Here is a 19363-nt window from a genome sequence, read left to right as displayed (position 1 = left end):
TGGTAGTGACGGTGGTGGTGTTGGTGGTATTGACGGTGTTGGTGGTAGTGGTATTGACGGTGTTGGTGGTATTAACGGTGGTGGTGTTGGTGGTAGTGACGATGGTGGTGTTAGTGGTAGTGATGGTGGTGGTGTTGGTGGTAGTGACGGTGGTGGTGGTAGTGACGGTGGTGGTGGTAGTGACGGTGGTGGTGTGGGTGGTATTGACGGTGCTGGTGTTGGTGGTAGTGACGGTGATGGGGTTGGTGGTAGTGACGGTGGTGGTGTTGGTGGTAGTGACGGTGGTGGTTTTGGTGGTAGTGACGGTGGTGGTTTTGGTGGTAGTGAGGGTGGTGGTTTTGGTGGTAGTGACGGTGGTGGTGTGGGTGGTAGTGACGGTGGTCGTGGTAGTAGTGACGCTGGTGGTGTTGGTGGTAGTGACGCTGGTGGTGTTCGTAATGACGGTGGTGGTGTGGGTGGTAGTGTGGGTGTTGGTGTGGGTGGAAGGTGGAGGTAGCGGTGGTGTGTAAGTGGTCTATGGAAGTGATGGTGGTGGTGTGTGGGTGGTGGATGATAGTGACGGTGGTAGTGATAATCACGGTGTTTGTGTTGGTGGTCGTGTTAGTGACGGTGGTGGTGAGAGTGGTGGTGTTATTGGTAGTGGAGGTGTTGGAGGTAGTGACGGTGTTGGTGCTTTTCATAGTGACTGTGGTGGTGTTGGTGGTAGTGACGGTGGTAGTGTTGATAGTGACGGTGGTAGTGGTAATGTCGGTGGTGGTGTTGGTAGTATAGTGACCGTGGTGATGTTGGTAGTGAGAGTGGTAATGTTTATGGCGGTGGTGGTATTGGTGGTTGTGACGGGGTTGGTGGTGGTGACGGTGGTGGTGTTAGTGGTACTGATGGTGGTGGTGTTGGTGGTAGTGACGGTGGTGGTGTTAGTGGTAGTGATGGTGGTGGTGTTGGTGGTAGTGACGGTGGTGGTGGTAGTGACGGTGGTGGTGGTAGTGACGGTGGTGGTATTGGTGGTAGTGACGGTGGTGGTGTTGGTGGTAGTGACGGTGGTGGTGTTGGGAGGTAGTGACGGTGGTGGTGTTGGTGGTAGTGACGGTTGTGGTTTTGGCGGTAGTGACGGTGGTGGTGGTAGTGACAGTGGTGGTGTTGGTGGTAGTGACGGTGGTGGTGGTAGTGAAGGTGTTGGTGTTGGTGGTAGTGACGGTGGTAGTAGTTACGATTGTGGTGTGGGTGGTGGTGGTGGTGTTGGTGGTAGTGACAGTGGTGGTGAGGGTGTTGGTGATAGTGACGGTAGAGGTGTTGGAGGTAGTGACGTTGGTGGTGGTGGTGGTGGTGGTAGTGATAGTGGTGGTAGTCACGGTGGTGGTGGTGGTTTTGGTGGTAGTAACGGTGATGTCGTGGGTGGTGGTGATAGTGGCAGTGACGGTCGTTGTGTTGGTGGTAGTGACGGTGATGGTAGTAGTGGCGGTGGTGGTGTTGGTGGTAGTGACGGTGGAGGTGTTGGTGGTAGTGACTGACAGTAGAGGTGTTGGTGGTAGTGACGGTGGTGGTGTTGGTGGTAATGACGGTGGTGGTGGTAGTGACAGTGGCGGTGGTGGTGTTGGTAGTAGTAATGGAGTTGGTACTGACTGTGATGATGTTGGTGGTTGTGACTGTGGTGATGGTGGTAGTAGTGATAGTGGTGGTGTGGGTAGTAGTGACGGAGGTGGACAGGTACTGACAGTGGTCGTGTTGGTGGTTGTGACAGTGGTGGTGTTGGTGGTAGTGACGGTGGTGGTGACGGTGGTGGTGTTGGTGGTAGTGACGGTGGTGGTGTTGGTGTTAGTGACGGTGGTGGTGTTGGTGGTAGTGACGGTGGTAGTGTTGGTGGTAGTGACGGTGGTGGTGTTGGTGGTAGTGACGGGGGTGGTGTTGGTGGTAGTAATAGTGGTGTGGGTGGTAGTGACAGGGGTGGTGTTGGTGGTAGTGACGGAGGTGGTGTTAGTGGTAGTGACGAGGGTCGTGTTAGTGGTAGTGACTGGGATGGTTTGGGTGGTAGTGACGGTGGTTTTGTAGGTGGTGGTGATGGTGGTGGTGGTGACAGTGGTGGTGTTGGTGGTAGTGACGGTGGTGGTGTTGGTGGTAGTGACGGTGGTGGTGTTGGTGGTAGTGACGGTGGTGGTGTTGGTGGTAGTGACTGTGGTGGTGTTGGTGGTAGTGACTGTGGTGGTGTTGGTGGTAGTGACTGTGGTGGTGTTGGTGGTAGTGACGGTGGTGGTGTTGGTGGTATTGACGGTGTTGGTGGTAGTGGTATTGACGGTGTTGGTGGTATTAACGGTGGTGGTGTTGGTGGTAGTGACGGTGGTGGTGTTAGTGGTAGTGATGGTGGTGGTGTTGGTGGTAGTGACGGTGGTGGTGGTAGTGACGGTGGTGGTGTGGGTGGTATTGACGGTGCTGGTGTTGGTGGTAGTGACGGTGATGGGGTTGGTGGTAGTGACGGTGGTGGTGTTGGTGGTAGTGACGGTGGTGGTTTTGGAGGTAGTGACGGTGGTGGTTTTGGTGGTAGTGAGGGTGGTGGTTTTGGTGGTAGTGACGGTGGTGGTGTGGGTGGTAGTGACGGTGGTGGTGGTAGTAGTGACGCTGGTGGTGTTGGTGGTAGTGACGCTGGTGGTGTTCGTAATGACGGTGGTGGTGTGGGTGGTAGTGTGGGTGTTGGTGTGGGTGGAAGGTGGAGGTAGCGGTGGTGTGTAAGTGGTCTATGGAAGTGATGGTGGTGGTGTGTGGGTGGTGGATGATAGTGACGGTGGTAGTGATAATCACGGTGTTTGTGTTGGTGGTCGTGTTAGTGACGGTGGTGGTGAGAGTGGTGGTGTTATTGGTAGTGGAGGTGTTGGAGGTAGTGACGGTGTTGGTGCTTTTCATAGTGACTGTGGTGGTGTTGGTGGTAGTGACGGTGGTAGTGTTGATAGTGACGGTGGTAGTGGTAATGTCGGTGGTGGTGTTGGTAGTATAGTGACCGTGGTGATGTTGGTAGTGAGAGTGGTAATGTTTATGGCGGTGGTGGTATTGGTGGTTGTGACGGGGTTGGTGGTGGTGACGGTGGTGGTGTTAGTGGTACTGATGGTGGTGGTGTTGGTGGTAGTGACGGTGGTGGTGTTAGTGGTAGTGATGGTGGTGGTGTTGGTGGTAGTGACGGTGGTGGTGGTAGTGACGGTGGTGGTGGTAGTGACGGTGGTGGTGTTGGTGGTAGTGACGGTGGTGGTGTTGGTGGTAGTGACGGTGGTGGTGTTGGGAGGTAGTGACGGTGGTGGTGTTGGTGGTAGTGACGGTTGTGGTTTTGGCGGTAGTGACGGTGGTGGTGGTAGTGACAGTGGTGGTGTTGGTGGTAGTGACGGTGGTGGTGGTAGTGAAGGTGTTGGTGTTGGTGGTAGTGACGGTGGTAGTAGTTACGATTGTGGTGTGGGTGGTGGTGGTGGTGTTGGTGGTAGTGACAGTGGTGGTGAGGGTGTTGGTGATAGTGACGGTAGAGGTGTTGGAGGTAGTGACGTTGGTGGTGGTGGTGGTGGTAGTGATAGTGGTGGTAGTCACGGTGGTGGTGGTGGTTTTGGTGGTAGTAACGGTGATGTCGTGGGTGGTGGTGATAGTGGCAGTGACGGTCGTTGTGTTGGTGGTAGTGACGGTGATGGTAGTAGTGGCGGTGGTGGTGTTGGTGGTAGTGACGGTGGAGGTGTTGGTGGTAGTGACTGACAGTAGAGGTGTTGGTGGTAGTGACGGTGGTGGTGTTGGTGGTAATGACGGTGGTGGTGGTAGTGACAGTGGCGGTGGTGGTGTTGGTAGTAGTAATGGAGTTGGTACTGACTGTGATGATGTTGGTGGTTGTGACTGTGGTGATGGTGGTAGTAGTGATAGTGGTGGTGTGGGTAGTAGTGACGGAGGTGGACAGGTACTGACAGTGGTCGTGTTGGTGGTTGTGACAGTGGTGGTGTTGGTGGTAGTGACGGTGGTGGTGACGGTGGTGGTGTTGGTGGTAGTGACGGTGGTGGTGTTGGTGTTAGTGACGGTGGTGGTGTTGGTGGTAGTGACGGTGGTGGTGTTGGTGGTAGTGACGGTGGTGGTGTTGGTGGTAGTGACGGGGGTGGTGTTGGTGGTAGTAATAGTGGTGTGGGTGGTAGTGACAGGGGTGGTGTTGGTGGTAGTGACGGAGGTGGTGTTAGTGGTAGTGACGAGGGTCGTGTTAGTGGTAGTGACTGGGATGGTTTGGGTGGTAGTGACGGTGGTTTTGTAGGTGGTGGTGATGGTGGTGGTGGTGACAGTGGTGGTGTTGGTGGTAGTGACGGTGGTGGTGTTGGTGGTAGTGACGGTGGTGGTGTTGGTGGTAGTGACGGTGGTGGTGTTGGTGGTAGTGACTGTGGTGGTGTTGGTGGTAGTGACTGTGGTGGTGTTGGTGGTAGTGACTGTGGTGGTGTTGGTGGTAGTGACGGTGGTGGTGTTGGTGGTATTGACGGTGTTGGTGGTAGTGGTATTGACGGTGTTGGTGGTATTAACGGTGGTGGTGTTGGTGGTAGTGACGGTGGTGGTGTTAGTGGTAGTGATGGTGGTGGTGTTGGTGGTAGTGACGGTGGTGGTGGTAGTGACGGTGGTGGTGTGGGTGGTATTGACGGTGCTGGTGTTGGTGGTAGTGACGGTGATGGGGTTGGTGGTAGTGACGGTGGTGGTGTTGGTGGTAGTGACGGTGGTGGTTTTGGAGGTAGTGACGGTGGTGGTTTTGGTGGTAGTGAGGGTGGTGGTTTTGGTGGTAGTGACGGTGGTGGTGTGGGTGGTAGTGACGGTGGTGGTGGTAGTAGTGACGCTGGTGGTGTTGGTGGTAGTGACGCTGGTGGTGTTCGTAATGACGGTGGTGGTGTGGGTGGTAGTGTGGGTGTTGGTGTGGGTGGAAGGTGGAGGTAGCGGTGGTGTGTAAGTGGTCTATGGAAGTGATGGTGGTGGTGTGTGGGTGGTGGATGATAGTGACGGTGGTAGTGATAATCACGGTGTTTGTGTTGGTGGTCGTGTTAGTGACGGTGGTGGTGAGAGTGGTGGTGTTATTGGTAGTGGAGGTGTTGGAGGTAGTGACGGTGTTGGTGCTTTTCATAGTGACTGTGGTGGTGTTGGTGGTAGTGACGGTGGTAGTGTTGATAGTGACGGTGGTAGTGGTAATGTCGGTGGTGGTGTTGGTAGTATAGTGACCGTGGTGATGTTGGTAGTGAGAGTGGTAATGTTTATGGCGGTGGTGGTATTGGTGGTTGTGACGGGGTTGGTGGTGGTGACGGTGGTGGTGTTAGTGGTACTGATGGTGGTGGTGTTGGTGGTAGTGACGGTGGTGGTGTTAGTGGTAGTGATGGTGGTGGTGTTGGTGGTAGTGACGGTGGTGGTGGTAGTGACGGTGGTGGTGGTAGTGACGGTGGTGGTATTGGTGGTAGTGACGGTGGTGGTGTTGGTGGTAGTGACGGTGGTGGTGTTGGGAGGTAGTGACGGTGGTGGTGTTGGTGGTAGTGACGGTTGTGGTTTTGGCGGTAGTGACGGTGGTGGTGGTAGTGACAGTGGTGGTGTTGGTGGTAGTGACGGTGGTGGTGGTAGTGAAGGTGTTGGTGTTGGTGGTAGTGACGGTGGTAGTAGTTACGATTGTGGTGTGGGTGGTGGTGGTGGTGTTGGTGGTAGTGACAGTGGTGGTGAGGGTGTTGGTGATAGTGACGGTAGAGGTGTTGGAGGTAGTGACGTTGGTGGTGGTGGTGGTGGTGGTAGTGATAGTGGTGGTAGTCACGGTGGTGGTGGTGGTTTTGGTGGTAGTAACGGTGATGTCGTGGGTGGTGGTGATAGTGGCAGTGACGGTCGTTGTGTTGGTGGTAGTGACGGTGATGGTAGTAGTGGCGGTGGTGGTGTTGGTGGTAGTGACGGTGGAGGTGTTGGTGGTAGTGACTGACAGTAGAGGTGTTGGTGGTAGTGACGGTGGTGGTGTTGGTGGTAATGACGGTGGTGGTGGTAGTGACAGTGGCGGTGGTGGTGTTGGTAGTAGTAATGGAGTTGGTACTGACTGTGATGATGTTGGTGGTTGTGACTGTGGTGATGGTGGTAGTAGTGATAGTGGTGGTGTGGGTAGTAGTGACGGAGGTGGACAGGTACTGACAGTGGTCGTGTTGGTGGTTGTGACAGTGGTGGTGTTGGTGGTAGTGACGGTGGTGGTGACGGTGGTGGTGTTGGTGGTAGTGACGGTGGTGGTGTTGGTGTTAGTGACGGTGGTGGTGTTGGTGGTAGTGACGGTGGTAGTGTTGGTGGTAGTGACGGTGGTGGTGTTGGTGGTAGTGACGGGGGTGGTGTTGGTGGTAGTAATAGTGGTGTGGGTGGTAGTGACAGGGGTGGTGTTGGTGGTAGTGACGGAGGTGGTGTTAGTGGTAGTGACGAGGGTCGTGTTAGTGGTAGTGACTGGGATGGTTTGGGTGGTAGTGACGGTGGTTTTGTAGGTGGTGGTGATGGTGGTGGTGGTGACAGTGGTGGTGTTGGTGGTAGTGACGGTGGTGGTGTTGGTGGTAGTGACGGTGGTGGTGTTGGTGGTAGTGACGGTGGTGGTGTTGGTGGTAGTGACTGTGGTGGTGTTGGTGGTAGTGACTGTGGTGGTGTTGGTGGTAGTGACTGTGGTGGTGTTGGTGGTATTGACGGTGTTGGTGGTAGTGGTATTGACGGTGTTGGTGGTATTAACGGTGGTGGTGTTGGTGGTAGTGACGGTGGTGGTGTTAGTGGTAGTGATGGTGGTGGTGTTGGTGGTAGTGACGGTGGTGGTGGTAGTGACGGTGGTGGTGTGGGTGGTATTGACGGTGCTGGTGTTGGTGGTAGTGACGGTGATGGGGTTGGTGGTAGTGACGGTGGTGGTGTTGGTGGTAGTGACGGTGGTGGTTTTGGAGGTAGTGACGGTGGTGGTTTTGGTGGTAGTGAGGGTGGTGGTTTTGGTGGTAGTGACGGTGGTGGTGTGGGTGGTAGTGACGGTGGTGGTGGTAGTAGTGACGCTGGTGGTGTTGGTGGTAGTGACGCTGGTGGTGTTCGTAATGACGGTGGTGGTGTGGGTGGTAGTGTGGGTGTTGGTGTGGGTGGAAGGTGGAGGTAGCGGTGGTGTGTAAGTGGTCTATGGAAGTGATGGTGGTGGTGTGTGGGTGGTGGATGATAGTGACGGTGGTAGTGATAATCACGGTGTTTGTGTTGGTGGTCGTGTTAGTGACGGTGGTGGTGAGAGTGGTGGTGTTATTGGTAGTGGAGGTGTTGGAGGTAGTGACGGTGTTGGTGCTTTTCATAGTGACTGTGGTGGTGTTGGTGGTAGTGACGGTGGTAGTGTTGATAGTGACGGTGGTAGTGGTAATGTCGGTGGTGGTGTTGGTAGTATAGTGACCGTGGTGATGTTGGTAGTGAGAGTGGTAATGTTTATTGCGGTGGTGGTATTGGTGGTTGTGACGGGGTTGGTGGTGGTGACGGTGGTGGTGTTAGTGGTACTGATGGTGGTGGTGTTGGTGGTAGTGACGGTGGTGGTGTTAGTGGTAGTGATGGTGGTGGTGTTGGTGGTAGTGACGGTGGTGGTGGTAGTGACGGTGGTGGTGGTAGTGACGGTGGTGGTGTTGGTGGTAGTGACGGTGGTGGTGTTGGTGGTAGTGACGGTGGTGGTGTTGGGAGGTAGTGACGGTGGTGGTGTTGGTGGTAGTGACGGTTGTGGTTTTGGCGGTAGTGACGGTGGTGGTGGTAGTGACAGTGGTGGTGTTGGTGGTAGTGACGGTGGTGGTGGTAGTGAAGGTGTTGGTGTTGGTGGTAGTGACGGTGGTAGTAGTTACGATTGTGGTGTGGGTGGTGGTGGTGGTGTTGGTGGTAGTGACAGTGGTGGTGAGGGTGTTGGTGATAGTGACGGTAGAGGTGTTGGAGGTAGTGACGTTGGTGGTGGTGGTGGTGGTAGTGATAGTGGTGGTAGTCACGGTGGTGGTGGTGGTTTTGGTGGTAGTAACGGTGATGTCGTGGGTGGTGGTGATAGTGGCAGTGACGGTCGTTGTGTTGGTGGTAGTGACGGTGATGGTAGTAGTGGCGGTGGTGGTGTTGGTGGTAGTGACGGTGGAGGTGTTGGTGGTAGTGACTGACAGTAGAGGTGTTGGTGGTAGTGACGGTGGTGGTGTTGGTGGTAATGACGGTGGTGGTGGTAGTGACAGTGGCGGTGGTGGTGTTGGTAGTAGTAATGGAGTTGGTACTGACTGTGATGATGTTGGTGGTTGTGACTGTGGTGATGGTGGTAGTAGTGATAGTGGTGGTGTGGGTAGTAGTGACGGAGGTGGACAGGTACTGACAGTGGTCGTGTTGGTGGTTGTGACAGTGGTGGTGTTGGTGGTAGTGACGGTGGTGGTGACGGTGGTGGTGTTGGTGGTAGTGACGGTGGTGGTGTTGGTGTTAGTGACGGTGGTGGTGTTGGTGGTAGTGACGGTGGTAGTGTTGGTGGTAGTGACGGTGGTGGTGTTGGTGGTAGTGACGGGGGTGGTGTTGGTGGTAGTAATAGTGGTGTGGGTGGTAGTGACAGGGGTGGTGTTGGTGGTAGTGACGGAGGTGGTGTTAGTGGTAGTGACGAGGGTCGTGTTAGTGGTAGTGACTGGGATGGTTTGGGTGGTAGTGACGGTGGTTTTGTAGGTGGTGGTGATGGTGGTGGTGGTGACAGTGGTGGTGTTGGTGGTAGTGACGGTGGTGGTGTTGGTGGTAGTGACGGTGGTGGTGTTGGTGGTAGTGACGGTGGTGGTGTTGGTGGTAGTGACTGTGGTGGTGTTGGTGGTAGTGACTGTGGTGGTGTTGGTGGTAGTGACTGTGGTGGTGTTGGTGGTAGTGACGGTGTTGGTGGTAGTGACTGTAGCGGTGTTGGTGGTAGTCACTCTAGTGGTGTTGGTGGTAGTGACTGTAGTGGTGTTGGTGGTAGTGACTGTGGTGGTGTTGGTGGTAGTGACAGTGGTGGTATTGGTGGTAGTGACAGTGGTGGTGTTGGTGGAAGTGACGGTAATGGTGTTGGTGGTAGTGACGGTGGTGGTGTTGGTGTAATGACGGTGGTAGTGTTGGTGTAGTGACGGTGGTGGTAGTGGCAGTGACGGTGATAGTGTTGGTAGTGACGTTGGTGGTGATGGTGGTTGTGGTAGTGATGGTGGTGGTGGCAGTAGTGATGGTGGTGGTGTTAGTGGTGGTGATGGTGGTGGTGTTGGTGGAAGTGACGGTGGTGGTTTGGGTGGAAGTGATGCTGGTGGTGTTGGTGGTAGTGACGGTGCTGGTTTTGGTAGTAACGGTGGTGGTGTATGTTACGGCCCTATTGGGTAGCAACTGGGTTCTTTCTTTGATGTTAGTAGAGTTTGGGTATCCGGCCCCAAGTTAGTAGTGGCTTTCAAGGGGTGTATTCTGTAACGCAAGTAAATTAAAGAGGAAGGGATAAAACAGCACTAAATTAAATATATAATTATTCCACCACCATAAATAAATATATAAACAGTCACGCGCGGGGTTGCTATTACAACACTTATTATTTATAATAACTCGTCTTTCTGCGAAGACACGGGATGCTCCATGGTGCTCACGATGAGTAGCCCTGGTCCTCTTCTCGTGGCCTCACGATGAATCCTCAGATTCTCTAGACGAGTCTACCCCGGCCACAGGCCAGCCAAATCACAGTCCCACTGGGTGCACCGTCGTGGAGGCCTTCAACCACAAATCCAGCCTGTAGCTGGCAGGTTCCAATCAGCTACGCTGCGTAGGCCACTCCACGACCGATACTAGGGTTGCGAGCCCTAGGCAGGAGCCTCGTGTGATACCGCTGATCACTCTCCTCACCACAACACCCCAGTGGCTAGTCTTCTCCACCAGTCAGGCGGGTACGACAATTCCAGATTCTGCCACGTCACAGGCAGGCTAACACAACAGTGTTCATCCGGGGGGTGACTCACAGCTTCTACAGCAAACACGTGGAGATACTACGGCTGCCTTGGGTAGACTGATCCACCGTCCATTACAGCAGTCCCAGATCGACTCTGTAATCAGACACGTCATTAGTACTAGTTACACTCTAGGGCACCTCACTTACAGGCTTAGACACAAACTCCCACCTATCCACTCCATAGATGGCGTTGCTGTCTAAGCGTCACCTCACCAGAGGTCAGCAGCGGCTACGTTACTAGCTGATCAAGACGGGAAACCAGCCCCTGTGGCTGGTATATCTCGTCCTCACTAGATGGAGCTGTCCATTTGGAGGGGGTTTCGGGAGCTGACCCACAGATGGCGTGGTTGTCACCGCTCCGTGCTCGGACGCTGGACTCGGGTCCGTAACACCTCCCCACCAAAAAGAATTTGGTTTGGGTTTCTAAAAAAAAAAAAAAAAAAACAAATTAGTACGTGGGTACAACTCCAAATGGACTCACGTACACTATAAACTGGAGTGGCGAGGCTGTCTTGTCCACAGAACAGTCCTAATGGGAAACACAAAGGAAACTTGTCGATGGAAGGCAATGACCTGCCTGATGTGATTTTCCACACCTCCACTAAGGTGTTAAGCAGGGGCATCATCTCACGTGTCCCGAGTAAGGATTGATACTGACGCGATCCGGGGTGAATCGACACTTCCCTGTGTCGTGGCACCGATGATGGCTGGTCACAGACGGCATTTCTGGTACCTGTCCGGTAGTCCTTCAGGGAGACGGGAACCTGGAATAATGGGGTTGGATTATTTAGAGTGACAGCGACCGTTAAATCAGTACTCACAGCATACGCCTCTACTAGGTCCACACCTAGTCCCAACAGGGCTGCTCGTTCATCGAAGATGGCATTCGCTCTGCCACCGTCAGGTCGACCAACGTTCCGTATAACGCTGCATCCCGGCTCAGCAATCACACGGGGGGTGTCAACCTGTCGGAAACAGTCACTCATAATATCATATCTCGTACCTCCTGTATCTACCATCACCTTCCAGGTCCCTTCTTCGACTGCAACACTCACAGTGCACGTCTCTAATCCCTGGGATCTCTTCACGATGTTCATGGGAGCCACCATCGGTCGGGCCGTCCACTGGTCCTTACTGAGAACACACATAGGAACAAAAAATACCGCTAGGAAACATTTGGTTAACTTAGGGATAAGTTTCCTGAGCTTGTAATGTCCATAGCCGGCTATATCCATCAGCCTGGTTTGGACCGAAGAGGGCACTAGAACTTTCGCACATACCTCACATACCTCTGACGTCTGGGGAATCTCTGGCCGGTTAATGAACGTGGTACCTTGCCATACTGCAAGTACTCAGGTGCCTTCACTCCAGACTCTGGGGTATCCGTGGGTGTTTGTACATGAGGCCTCTCTTCTCGCTCAGTCGCTTCTGCCATCGTAACCTCATGTTCCTCGTCGGGAGAAGGATCAGGAGACTCTGCTATAATGCTGTCAACCTGTAGGTGAGAGGAAGGATTAAACATGTTATCTAATTCCGGGTCTGTCTGTACCTGGACATTACCACTGTCTCCTATTGTTACTTCAGACCTTATGTCTGCTCCGGCTGACTCGTCCGCAACCTTGGAATGATTGTTGCTCCAATCTGTCACCAAGTCGTTGGCTAGTATCACGTCAATCCCAGCTATAGGTAGGGTATCGACTACTGCCAACACACACGTGCCGCTGAAGTAAGGCGAGTCGAGATGTACCGGCACTAAGGGGGCGACATACTGCGTCCTAGGAAACCCAACCAGGACAACCTTTTGTCTCCCGTCCACACTCACTCCCTCGGGTAACGAGCTACTCACGATCAGGGACTGGGCTGCTCCACTATCTCTGAGCACTACAACTGATCTACCTTTATGATCACTCGTTACATACCCGCTTGAAGTGTGAGGGGCGAACAAACTTGGTCCTTCCTGACTAGTCATAGACTGGCTTCCTTCTGGTGGTGTTACGCAGCTCATCAGCATCACCTCCCTACGTGGGCCGCTACCTCTTCTGCCTCTGCACATAGCAGCTACATGCCCTTTCTGCCCACAAATCCAACACACCATATTCCTCCTCGGACTCCGGGGTTTTGGACTGCTAGGACTGGTCCTTCGAGGGCTACTTGGGGGCGTCTTCACAGCGCTTTGTGGGACAGGTCTCTCCTCTTCCTGACGAGGCTTACCAAACAGACGGGGGTAATTCCTAGGAACATACTTAGTGGAAGACCTATGCGTCAGGATGTATTCCTCAGCCATGGTGGCTGCCGCACTCAAGGTCTCTACCTGCTGTTCCTCTAAGTACGTCTTTAGTTCTCCAGCCAGACAGTCTTTGAAGTCCTCTAACAGTATGAGCTGCTCGAGGTCTTCTTTGGTTTCCACCTTCCGAGAGGCACACCATTCTTGGAAAAGTCGCTCCTTGATGGTCGCGAATTCGGTGAAAGTGTGCTCTGAGGTCTTTTTCAGGTTCCTGAACTTCTGCCTGTACGCCTCAGGTACCAATTGGTACGCCATGAGCACTACCTTCTTCACCTTGTCGTAATCGCCGGAGTCATCAAGGGACAACGTGGAGTAGGCGATTTGGGCCTTCCAAGTCAAGACGGACTGTATCATGATGGCCCAATTCTCCTTTGGCCACTCCAAAGAGGCTGCGACTTTCTCGAAGGCCGCGAAGAACTTCGAAACTTCCTTCTCGTTGAACTTCGGGACCATTTTGATGTTCCTTACCAGATCGAAACTACTCGTTTCCATTGTTTGCCTCCCACCACTTAATCGCAATACTTCTAGCTCATGTTGTCTTTATTTTTCTTTTTCTTCTCTCGCTCTTCTCTTTCCCTTTCTCTTTCTCGCTTTTCTTTCCTGTCTTCTAATTCTAAACGCCTCATCTCCATTTCTTTATCTTGTCTCTCTCTTTCCATTTCTAATTTCTTTCATTCTATCTCACGATTTATTTCCAAGGCACGCATTTTGACAGTTAGCAAGCTAATATTCAGCTCACCTGCATTGCTTTTAATGTCACTGCCCTTATCTTCCATTTCCGTGGAAGCTACTTCTTCACTTTCTTTTGTACCTTGTGCCTCACTTTCTTGTTTCGCGTTGGTAGTGATGGGGGTGATGTTGGTGGTAGTGACGGTGGTGGTAAGAGTGATAGTGACAGTGTTGGTGCTGGTAGTGACGGTGGTGGTATTAGTGGTAGTGACGGTGGTGGTAGTGACGGGGATGGTAGTGACGATGATGGTGTGAGTGGTAGTGAAGGTGGTGGTGTTGGTAGTGACTGTAGTGTTGTTGGTAGTAACTGTTGGGGTTTTGGTTGTGACTGTATTGGTGTTGATGGTAGTGACAGTGGTGGTGTTGATGGTAGTGACGGTGGTGGTGTTGGTGGTAGTGACGATGGTGGTGTTGGTGGAAGTGACGGTGGTGGTGTTGGTGGTAGTGACGGTGGTAGTGTTGGTGGTAGTGACAGTGGTGGTGTTGGTGGTAGTGATGGTGGTGGTGTTGGTGGTAGAGACGGTGTCGGTGGTAGTGACGGTGGTGGTAGTGACAGTGGTGGTGTTGGTAGTAGTGACGGTGGTAGTGACGGTGGTGGTGTTGGTGGTAGTGACGGTGGTGGTGTTGGTAGTAGTGACAGTGGTGGTGTTGGTTGTAATGACGGTGTTGGTGGTAGTGACGGTGGTGGTTGTGGTAGTGACGGTGGTGGTGTTGGTAGTGACAGTGGCGGTGCTGGTGGTGGTGTTGGTAATAGTGATGGAGTTGGTACTGACTGTGGTGATGTTGGTGGTTGTGACTGTGGTGATGGTGCTAGTAGTGATAGTGGTGGTGTGGGTGGTAGTGATAGTGGTGGTGTGGGTGGTAGTGATGGTGGTATTGTTGTTGGTAGTGACGGTAGTGGTGGTGTTGGTGGTAGTGATGGTAGTGGTGTTGGTGGTAGTGACGGTGGTGGTGTTGGAGGTAGTAACAGTGGTGGTGTTGGTGGTAGTGACTGTTGTGGTGTTAGTGGTGGTGGCAGTGGTGGTGTGGGTGGTAGTGACGGTGGTGGTGGTGTCAGTACCGGTGACGGTGGTGGTGTGGGTGGTAGTGACGGAGGTGGACAGGTACTGACGGTGACATTGGTGGTGGTTTTTGTACTGACGGTGGTGGTGTTGGTGGTAGTAACGGTGGTGGTGTGAGTGGTAGTGACGGTGGTTGTGTTGGTGGTAGTGACGGTGGTGGTCTTGGTGGTAGTGACTGTGGTGGTGGTAGTGATGGTGGTGGTGTGGTGTTGGTGATAGTGAGGGTGGTAGTGGTAGTGACGGTGGTGGTGTTGGTGGTATTGACGGTGTTGGTGGTAGTGACGGTGGTGGTGTTGATGGTAGTGACGGTGGTGGTGTTGGTGGTAGTGACGGTGGTGGTGTTGGTGGTAGTGACGGTGGTGGTGTTGGAGGCAGTGACGGTGGTGGTGTTGGTGGTAGTGACGGTGGTGGTGTTGGTGGTAGTGACGGTGGTGGTGTTGGTGGTAGTGACGGTGGTGGTGTTGGTGGTAGTGACGGTGGTGGTGTTGGTGGTAGTGACAGTTGTGGTTTTGGTGGTAGTGACGGTGGTGGTTGTAGTGACAGTGGTGGTGTTGGTGATAGTGACGGTGGTGGTGGTAGTGACGGTGTTGGTGTTGGTGGTAGTGACGGTGGTCGTGTTGTTAGTAGAGACAGTGGTGGTGTTGGTGGTAGAGACGGTGGTAGTAGTTACGATTGTGGTGTGGGTGGTTGTGATGGTGGTGGTCTTCGTAGTGACGGTGGTGGTGTTGGTGGTAGTGACAGTGGTGGTTTTGGTAGTGACAGTGGTGGTGATGGTGGTGGTGATAGTGACGGTAGAGGTGTTGGAGGTAGTGACGGTGGTGGTGATGGTGTTAGTGACGGTGGTGGTGATGGTGTTAGTGACGGTGGTGGTGTTGGTGGTAGTGACGGTGGTGGTGTTGGTGGTAGTGACGGTGGTGGTGTTGGTGGTAGTGACAGGGGTGGTGTGGTGGTAGTAATTGTGGTGGTGTGGATGGTAGTGACGGTGGTGGTGTTGGTGGTAGTGACAGGGGTGGTGTGGTGGTAGTAATTGTGGTGGTGTGGGTGGTAGTGACAGGGGTGGTGTTGGTGGTAGTGACAGAGGTGGTGTTAGTGGTAGTGACGAGGGTCGTGTCAGTGGTAGTGAAGGTGGTAGTGACTGGGATGGTTTGGGTGGTAGTGACGGTGGTTGTGTAGGTGGTGGTGATGATGGTGGTATTGGTGGTGGTGACAGTGGTGGTGTTGGTGGTAGTGACGGTGGTGGTGTTGGTGGTAGTGACGGTGGTGGTGTTGGTGATAGTGACTGTGGTGGTGTTGGTGGTAGTGACTGTGGTGGTGTTGGTGGTAGTGACTGTGGTGGTGTTGGTGGTAGTGACGGTGTTGGTGGTAGTGACTGTAGTGGTGTTGGTGGTAGTGACTGTGGTGGTGTGGGTGGTAGTGACAGTGGTGGTATTGGTGGTAGTTACGGTGGTGTTGTTGGTGGTAGTGACTGTAGTGGTGTTGGTGGTAGTGACTGTAGTGGTGTTGGTGGTAGTGACGGTGTTGATGGTAGTGACGGTGTTGGTGGTAGTGACGGTGTTGGTGGTAGTGACAGTGGTGATGTTGGTAGTAGTGACGGTGTTGGTGGTAGTGACTGTAGTGGTGTTGGTGGTAGTGACTGTAGTGGTGTTGGTGGTAGTGACTGTAGTGGTGTGGGTGGTAGCGACGGTGGTGGTATTGGTGGTAGTGACGATGGTGGTGTGGGTGGTAGTAACTGTAGTGGTGTTGGTGGTAGTGACGGTGGTGGTGTGGGTGGAAGTAGCGGTGGTGTGTAAATGGTCGGTGGTAGTGATGGTGGTGGTGTGTGGGTGGTTGGTGATAGTAGGGGTGGTGTCGGTAGTGACGGTGGTGGTGTTGGTGGTTGTGACTGTGGTTGTAGTGGTGGTGTGGGTGGTAGTGACGATGGTGATGTTAGTGGTGGTGATGGTGTTCGTGTTAGTGAACCTGGTGGTAATCGAGTAGTGACGGTGGTGGTGACGTTGGTGGTAGTGATGGTGGTGGTTGCGGTAGTGACGGTGGTGGTGTTAGTGGTGGTGACGGTGGTGGTGTTGGTGGTAGTGACGGTGGTGGTTTGAGTGGTAGTGACGTTGGTGGTGTTGGTGGTGGTGACGGTAGTGGTTTGGGTGTTGGGTAGAAGTAGCGGTGGTGTATGAGTGGTCGATGGTAGTGATGGTGTTGGTGGTGCTGGTAGTAGAGATGGTGCTGGTATAGGTAGTAGTGACGGTGGTGGTATGGGTGGTAGAGACGGTGGTAGCGTCGGTGGTAGTGACGGTGGTGGTGTTGGTGGTAGTGACGGTGTTGGTGGTAATGACGGTGGTGGTATGGGAGGTAGTGACGGTGGTGGTGTTGGTGGTAGTGACGGTGTTGGTTTTGGTGGTAGTGACGGTGGTGGTGATGGAGGTAGTGACATAGGTGATAGTGACGGTGGTAGTAGTTATAGTGGTGGTGTGAGTGGTAGTGACGGTGTTGGTGGTAATGACGGTGGTGGTGTTGGTAGTGGGGACGGTGGAGGTTTCGGTGGTAGTGATAGTGTTGGTAGTGACGTTGGTGGTGTTGGTAGTTGTGGTTGTGGTGGTGGTCTGCGTGGTAGTGACGATGGTGATGTTAGTGGTGGTGACGGTGGTGGTGTTGGTGGAAGTGACGGTAGTGGTGTTGGTGGTAGTGACGGTGGTGGTGTTGGTGTAATGACGGTGGTGGTGTTGGTGTAGTGACGGTGGTGGTGACATTGGTGGTAGTGATGGTGGTGGTTGCGGTAGTGACGGTGGTGGTGTTAGTGGTGGTGTTGGTGGAAGTGACGGTGGTGGTTTAGGTGGAAGTGATGCTGGTGATGTTGGTGGTAGTGACGGTGGTGGTAAGAATGATAGTGACAGTGTTGGTGCTGGTAGTGACGGTGGTGGTATTAGTGGTAGTGACGGTGGTGGTAGTGATGGTGATGGTAGTGACGATGATGGTGTGAGTGGTAGTGAAGGTGGTGGCGTTGGTAGTGGCTGTAGTGTTGTTGGTAGTAACAGTTGGGGTTTTGGTAGTGACTGTATTGGTGTTGATGGTAGTGACGGTGGTGGTGTTGATGGTAGTGACGGTGGTGGTGTTGGTGGTAGTGACGGTGGTGGTGTTGGTGGTAGTGACGGTGGTGGTGTTGGTGGTAGTGACGGTGGTGGTGTTGGTGGTAGCGACGGTGGTGGTGTTGGTGGTAGTGACGGTGGTGGTGTTGATGGCAGTGACGGTGGTGGTGTTGGTGGTAGTGACGGTGGTGGTGTTGATAGTAGTGACGGTGTTGGTGGTAGTGATGGTGGTGGTGTCGGTAATAGTGACGGTGGTGGTGTTGGTGGTAGTGACGGTGGTGGTGTTGGTAGTAGTGACAGTGGTGGTGTTGGTGGTATTGACGGTGGTGATGTTGGTGGTAGTGACGGTGGTGGTTGTTGTAGTGACGGTGGTGTTGGTAGTGACACTGGCGGTGCTGGTGGTGGTGTTGGTAGTAGTGATGGAGTTGGTACTGACTGTGGTGATGTTGGTGGTTGTGACTGTGGTGATGGTGGTAGTAGTGATAGTGGTGGTGTGGGTGGTAGTGATGGTGGTATTGTTGTTGGTAGTGACGGTAGTGGTGGTGTTGGTGGTAGTGATGGTAGTGGTGTTGGTGGTAGTGACGGTGGTGGTGTTGGAGGTAGTAACAGTGGTGGTGTTGGTGGTAGTGACTGTGGTGGTGTTAGTGGTGGTGGCAGTGGTGGTGTGGGTGGTAGTGTGTTACGGCCCTCTCGGGACGCAACGGGGTTCTTACTCTGATGTTGTTAGAAGAAGTTATATCCGACCCCAAGCCAGTAGTGGCTTTCAAGGGATGTGATCCGTGACGCAAATAACTTAAAGGGGGTAGGGAAAGAAAGTTAAGAACTTAAGATTAAAATTTACCATCACCATATAAATAATATATAAAAGAGTGCACAGGGGGAGGGGTATTAACACTGTACAAGGGAATTGTCTTCGTACTGAAGAAAAGCACAATCGTCTTCTCCTGAAGACTCTGGTTCAACTCTCTCGGTGCTGAGTCCTCGGTGCTTTCGTGGCCACACAACGAATCCTCTGAGAAGTTGAGCCTACCCTGGCCACAGGTCAGCCAAAACACAGGTCCACTGGGGGCACCGCCGTGGAGGCCGTCAACCACACGTCCAGCTGGTCTGCTGGCAGGTTCCGGATTAGCAAGGCTGGTCAGGCCACTCCACGAACGATATAAGGGGAACACCCTAGACAGGAGCCTCGTGTGACACCACAAATCACTCTCCTGTCCTCAATACCCCAGTGGATGATCGTCTCCAACAGTCGGTCCCGGGTAATCCTTCTATTGCCACTCCACTGGCAGGGTAACACCACAGTGTTCTTCCGGGGGGACGACTTCACAACTGCTGCAGCAAAGTACAAGGTATGGAGATGGCTGCCTTGGGTAGACTGACTCAACTTCCATCACAGCAGTCCCAAGTCGACTCTGTAAGCAGACACGTCATCAATAACTGGGACACACTAAGGCACCTCACTTACAGGCTCAGACACAAACGCCCACCTATCCACTCCATAGATGGCACTGGTATCTGAGCGCCACCTCACCAGAGGTCAGCAGCAGCTGTGTTGAGCGCTGAACAGGACTGGAAACTGGCCCTTGTGGCCGGTATTCGCCGTCCTCACCAGGTGTCGTCGTCCGTTTGGCGGGGGTTTCGGGAGCTGACCCACAGATGGCACGGTCGTTACTGCTCCGTGCTCGGACGCTGGATCCGGGTTCGTAACACCTCCCCACCAAAAAAAATTTGGTTTGGGGTTCTATAAAGAGAGACACAAACCAAATTAGTACGGCGACACAATTCCAAATGGACTCACCATTACTGTAAACTGGCACGGCGAGGCTGTCTCGTCCACAGAACTGTCCTACTGGGCAATTCCGGCACAATGGGAACTTGCAGATGTAAGGCAATGTCCTGCCTGGCGTAATCTTCCACGTCTCCACTGCGATGTCAAGCAGGGGCATCATCTCACATCTCTCAAGTAAGGATCGGTGTGGACACGATCTGGGGCGACTCGACACTTCCTTATGTCGTGGCACCGATGATGGCTGGACACAGACGGCATTTCTGGTACCGATCCGGCGGTCCTTCAGGGAGTCGGGCACCTGGAATACAGGGGTCTGATAATTCAGAGTGACAGCGACTGCGGGTAAAACAGTACTTACAGCATACTCTACTAGGTCCACACCTAGTCCCAACGGGGCTGTTCGTACGTCGCAGATGGCATTCGCTCTGCCCACGTCAGGTCGACCAACGTTCCGTATAACGCTGTATTGAGGCTCAGCAATTACGCGGGGGG

General features: G+C 53.5%; 1 protein-coding gene across 1 annotated transcript in view; it reads right to left on the bottom strand.

Annotated features, from left to right (window-relative positions):
- Window positions 1-19363, bottom strand: part of LOC138351208 (uncharacterized) — a 64103-nt gene that overhangs the window by 14011 nt on the left and 30729 nt on the right. Inside the window, exons 2-4 of the mRNA XM_069302851.1 lie at window positions 11221-11426; window positions 10987-11065; window positions 10417-10695 (exon numbers count right to left, since the gene is read on the bottom strand). Coding sequence (XP_069158952.1) covers window positions 10417-10695; window positions 10987-11065; window positions 11221-11426 — 564 coding nt within the window. The remainder of the gene's footprint in view (window positions 1-10416; window positions 10696-10986; window positions 11066-11220; window positions 11427-19363) is intronic.

Source organism: Procambarus clarkii, chromosome 48, assembly GCF_040958095.1.
Source record: "Procambarus clarkii isolate CNS0578487 chromosome 48, FALCON_Pclarkii_2.0, whole genome shotgun sequence".
Classification (NCBI taxonomy): domain Eukaryota; kingdom Metazoa; phylum Arthropoda; class Malacostraca; order Decapoda; family Cambaridae; genus Procambarus; species Procambarus clarkii.
The sequence above is the reverse complement of the archived record's forward strand: the minus strand, read 5'-3'. Positions and strand labels throughout refer to the sequence as shown.